Source organism: Bison bison, unplaced genomic scaffold (assembly GCF_000754665.1).
Source record: "Bison bison bison isolate TAMUID 2011002044 unplaced genomic scaffold, Bison_UMD1.0 scf7180017864453, whole genome shotgun sequence".
NCBI classification, from domain to species: domain Eukaryota; kingdom Metazoa; phylum Chordata; class Mammalia; order Artiodactyla; family Bovidae; genus Bison; species Bison bison.
In genome coordinates, this window is record NW_011495015.1 from 2,450,827 (window position 1) to 2,451,217 (window position 391).

General features: G+C 69.1%; 1 protein-coding gene across 1 annotated transcript in view; it reads right to left on the reverse strand.

Moving 5' to 3' along the window:
- The window catches only part of MTCL1 (microtubule crosslinking factor 1), a 112,940-nt gene extending 112,555 nt beyond the window's left edge, over window positions 1-385 (reverse strand). Inside the window, exon 1 of the mRNA XM_010859088.1 lies at window positions 234-385. Within this exon, the coding sequence (XP_010857390.1) occupies window positions 234-269 (36 nt within the window). The 5' untranslated portion in view covers window positions 270-385. The remainder of the gene's footprint in view (window positions 1-233) is intronic.
- Between the last annotated feature and the right edge of the window lie 6 nt (window positions 386-391).

The following is a 391-nucleotide window of genomic DNA, read 5'->3' on the forward strand; positions in this document are numbered from 1 at the left end:
GAGACTTTCTAGAAACAAGCTAAGTGGGTGGAGAAGCGGCTGGACCCACAGGTCTCGCTGCTCCTTCCACAACTTTGGCTCAAGTTCCCAGCGCCCGGCGTGTCGGGCGCAGGAAAGTGACTGGCACTTGGAGTAAGCGCTTTCGGGGCCGGGACGCCGGGGCTCGCGGGTCCCAGCCCGCACCCAGACCTGGGGCTGCCGCCGGGACAACTGCGGCGGGGCAGGCTGCGCACCTTGAGATAGTCGTTCTCCGAGCGCAGCTCCTCCATCTCCCGCAGCAGCTCCTCCTCCTCCGCCGCCGGGACCAACCGGTGCTGCTCGCCCAGCCCGTGCTCCCTGGGGGTCGCGGGACCCGTTCGCTCCGGCGGTGCGCGCCCCGCGACATCCTCCA